The sequence below is a fragment of the Chanodichthys erythropterus genome, chromosome 14 (assembly GCF_024489055.1).
Source record: "Chanodichthys erythropterus isolate Z2021 chromosome 14, ASM2448905v1, whole genome shotgun sequence".
In the NCBI taxonomy this organism is placed as follows: domain Eukaryota; kingdom Metazoa; phylum Chordata; class Actinopteri; order Cypriniformes; family Xenocyprididae; genus Chanodichthys; species Chanodichthys erythropterus.
In genome coordinates, this window is record NC_090234.1 from 39,949,069 (window position 1) to 39,953,427 (window position 4,359).

The following is a 4,359-nucleotide window of genomic DNA, read 5'->3' on the forward strand; positions in this document are numbered from 1 at the left end:
TATATCAACTAAAGCTTCCTGTTCAGAGAGAAGGTCTAGTCACTTTTATTCGTATGTTGACATATCCAAATTAGACATAGCAAATTGCAACGCCTTAACGTGATTTCTTAGCTGTGCCCTAAGATCTGTCACTCTCCCGAAGGATATCCAATGAGCATCAATCTCGCAGAAACTTCCTCGCGGTAATTGGGTGAAGGATGTGGATGGTGTGCGCACGCGGGGGCTGAACGTAAACATTCGCGTGCTCTCGAGCTCAGAGAGAGGAACGGAGCGAGCGAGGACAGCGAAAGTCTCCATCGCGCGAGCATTTAATAGAGTTGTGTGCATTTGAATGTATTGAAGATGGACTCCGTGAAAGGAAGAAATATGAGTAGCAAGACTCTGTAAGAAAACAGAGGTTTGCAGGACCGGAGAGAAGTTTACAAAGGAACGTCTTCTGATAAGCCTCCACGTCAAGTCAAGAGCGCGCGCGATGAAGTTCGATGTGGGATTTGTGTAATCGTCACGTTAAGTTGATGTGAAGAAGAAGAAGAAGCAGAAGAAGAACCACCAACACGTTTTGGTCTCATAAATGATATTTAAGACAATGACTTTAAGAATGGAATTCAATTGTAAAAACAACTTCCATGAATAATGTGGATTTCTACGCTAAAGGTATTTCTTTCTCCTTTTGTTTATGATAAAAGGAGGTTTTGACGGATATATTTTTTTGCCATCTTTTGCTTTTGTCGGTGGACCAAATCAAAATACCGCGCATATTTTTCCAGCTTGAATAATTCATGAAATAGTGCGTGCCTTCAAGGCTTGGAAAAAAGTTACGACAATACGGGGAGGGGGAATAATAAGTAGAATTGTTCAAAGTGGTGAGGGGGGATGGCCACAGCGGCTTCCAATCCTTACCTGGCCAGCAATAGCATTCTCTCATCAGCCTCGATCGTGCACTCGGAGTCCGGAGGTGGTGGCATGCAGCCGGGAAGTGGTGTCGTAACATCGGTGTCGGGAGGTTACAGAGGAGACCCCACGGTCAAGATGGTGCAGAGCGACTTCATGCAAGGAGCCATGACGGCCAGTAACGGGGGGCACATGCTGAGCCATGCCCATCAGTGGGTTACCTCGCTGCCACATGCGGCTGCCGCAGCAGCCGCCGCCGCAGCCGCTGCAGCGGCAGAAGCAGGCTCGCCTTGGTCCTCCAGCCCAGTTGGCATGGCCGGTAGCCCACAGCAACAAGACGTGAAGAGCAGTTCAAACAGGGAAGACCTACACTCGGGCACCGCGTTGCACCACAGACCCTCGCATTTAGGGGCTCACCAGTCGCACCAAAGCGCATGGGGTGGCACCACAGCCTCTCACATCTCCACCATCACCGGAGGACAGCAGCAGTCCCAGCAGTCTCTCATTTATTCCCAGCCGGGTGGTTTCACAGTCAACGGGATGTTGAACCCTCCCGGGAGTTTAGTCCACCCGGGGCTGATGCGAGGAGACTCTCCAGAAATGGATCACCATCATCACCACCATCATCATCAACAGCAGCACCCTCATCACCACCACCACCAGCACCACGCCGGAGTGAACAGCCACGATTCGCACTCAGACGAGGACACGCCGACCTCCGACGACCTGGAACAGTTTGCCAAACAGTTTAAGCAGCGTCGGATCAAACTGGGGTTTACTCAAGCCGACGTCGGGTTAGCACTAGGAACTCTTTACGGAAATGTTTTCTCTCAGACCACCATTTGCAGGTTCGAGGCTCTCCAGCTGAGCTTTAAAAACATGTGCAAACTCAAGCCACTGCTGAACAAGTGGCTGGAAGAGGCCGACTCGACCACGGGCAGCCCCACCAGCATTGACAAAATAGCAGCTCAAGGCAGGAAACGAAAGAAGCGCACCTCCATCGAGGTGAGCGTGAAGGGAGCCTTGGAAAGCCATTTTTTGAAATGCCCAAAACCGTCAGCGCAGGAGATTTCCTCTCTGGCGGACAACCTCCAGCTGGAAAAGGAGGTGGTTCGGGTTTGGTTCTGCAACCGAAGGCAGAAGGAGAAGAGGATGACGCCGCCCGGGGTTCCTCAGACGCCCGAGGACGTGTACACCCATGCCGGCAACGTGAGTGCAGACACACCGCCTCCGTCCATGGACTGCAAACGTATGTTCACTGAGACGTAGAACAAATTATTTTATGTACACTTCAAGTCAGCAAGATATCACAAATATTCTATGTATATTACGAGTTAACCCAAAACTGAAATCTTTAAAAGCTCTACGTTCAATGTCCCTAACGTTAAATGACTGTTTGCTCTGTGTTTCAGGGGAGTTTTGTGGTAGATTACTTAAAAGGTGCAAGTTTGAAAGATGAACCGGACAGCAACCACAACGTGACAACTACGAGCTCCTATGGCCAGGAGATTCTGGTGCACTGACACCGAAATCATAACCAGCCCAAAGCCAACATAGACTTTATGGATTGAAATGACAAAAGAACTCCCAAGGACATGGATCAATGCAGATAAACATTAAATATTAAACAGTGGAAGAATTTACCCCACGTATCAATTTTACGCACAGGAATTATATTACTCATTTTAACAAAACGGAATTGTCTTGTCTACTCTTGGAGCATTATGTGCAACAAACTACACCTTTTCTAATTCATAGTATTTTTGTGGACCACACTTCTGTGAATAGCTTTTACACAGAGAAAACTCTTAAGAAAAAAATTAAGGAAAAAAAAAAAAAAAAAAAAAAAAAAAAAAGATTGATTGATTACTCTCAAGCTGCACTTATTTTCCAATTTCAGCCGACCCCTTGTAAACACTTTTTGTTGTTTGGCTGAATCATCGTGGATATTGCCCTCTCTTCACTGCTTTTTCCAGGCAGATCTTTTTGGTGGGTTTTGATAACGAGTCTGTGTAAATTTGGCAATATGAATTCTCTGTGTTGATTTAAATGATTTGCTTTATATTTTTCACTAAATCGATTTCAAATATTTTCAGGAGCAATGACAGATTTGTTGCGCGCTGTGATGACTTTCAACCTAGTAGCATCTCTTGTAGGCCTTCCCCCTGCCATTTTAAATATTGATTATATTTTATACTGTTAGTATTACACTTGTTATTATATACAGATATTGTACACAGACACATTGACGAAGCTGAAACAAACCGTTGTCAAACCGTTTCCCCCGTGGTTGTTATTTAAGTTCAGTACTGACTCAGCGAGAAGTGAATGAGAACAATAAATCTTGATAGCTTTCAGATGCATCGGTGCAACTTTTTTCTTTCTTTTTCTTTCTTTCTTTCTTTCTTGCTTTCTTTCGCAATTTGCCTAAATATTAAAACTAAATTCTAAACGAAAACTCATTTCTGATATTTGTTTTATTTGCTTTGTCTAGATAAATTCTGACATGTATACAAAGGTCATTTAGAAGTCTTTCTCAATATCCTGACCCTTGGCCTAAAATGGGAGTCAGAGAACTTCCCAAATGTTTTCACTTTGCATTGTCATATTTCCTTGTTGTCTTATTTTCCTTTCTGTTAGCCTTTTTTCTGTACTGTATGTTTTCGTGTTATTTTAAAGAAATCATAACATGTATTTGTCTATTTAATATCTATAGCCTATCTGCTGTATTAACGGCGTTCATCAAGTAAAGATAAGCTTCACGTCGTCGTTCCAAAAACAAATATGTAATACATTTACATTTGATTATAAAACTTTTTTTTTGCCGTCAATGACTTACAGATTTTCTAAGACTCCAAATAATATTTTCGTATTTTACCCATTATATGCTGATTTAGATTATTTTCTCTTCAACTGAATATAAATTATCAAAACATTCAGAGACCTTCTTGGTTCAAAAAACACTGAAATGGCTCTAGTTATAAATCACATTATAAATCATGATAGCATCAAAGTGACATGGAAATGTGTTACAGTATTCAGAATACGCTTTATCTCTCGTCCTCATTAAATCAGGGAAATAATTTCCATATTTTGCTTTACATGCAGTAATGTCCCACTAGAATGCTGTGGAAGTTTCTTTTTATTTATTTTTTTACTTGCTTTAAATTTAACACATAAATCGTTACCAGCGACGTGATATTTGCCTCAGCTCGTTTTTATTTGTAGTATTTTATGAAATCATAATTTAATCGTTTAGTCCAAGTCATTTCAGTAAATATGAACTCAATAAAATAACTGCAATATTTTAGCATAAAACAAACTGCAAAATTGCATTCATTGTAACTCAAATACATCACATTAAATTGGCGTGCCTTCAGCAAACAGTTGATTTATTTGCCTTTAATCTGAGAACAGCCATTTCGCAAAATTCTTTTTTCGAATTTAAATTTGAAAAAGCACGAGCGT

The 4,359-nt window shown here is 41.9% G+C and overlaps 1 protein-coding gene across 2 annotated transcripts; it reads left to right on the plus strand.

Annotated features, from left to right (window-relative positions):
• The first annotated feature begins 289 nt into the window (after positions 1-289).
• On the plus strand, positions 290-3,892 carry pou3f3a (POU class 3 homeobox 3a). 2 transcript variants are annotated; one of them, XM_067409552.1, is made up of 2 exons: positions 290-2,140; positions 2,304-3,892. In XM_067409552.1, exons 1-2 carry the CDS (start codon positions 874-876, stop codon positions 2,348-2,350), a joined length of 1,314 nt encoding a protein of 437 aa, XP_067265653.1. In that variant the 5' UTR covers positions 290-873; the 3' UTR covers positions 2,351-3,892. The 2 variants fall into 2 exon arrangements, with proteins under 2 accessions (XP_067265653.1, XP_067265651.1); XM_067409550.1 differs by having other exon boundaries at positions 290-2,100.
• The last annotated feature ends 467 nt before the right edge of the window (positions 3,893-4,359 follow it).

Coding starts and splice junctions, on each gene's coding strand:
- pou3f3a (XM_067409550.1), top strand. CDS start 874: ATGGCCACAGCGGCTTCCAATCCTTACCTGGCCAGCAATAGCATTCTC. Junction 2,101..2,303: donor TGTACACCCATGCCGGCAAC/GTGAGTGCAGAC, acceptor TCTGTGTTTCAG/GGGAGTTTTGTGGTAGATTA.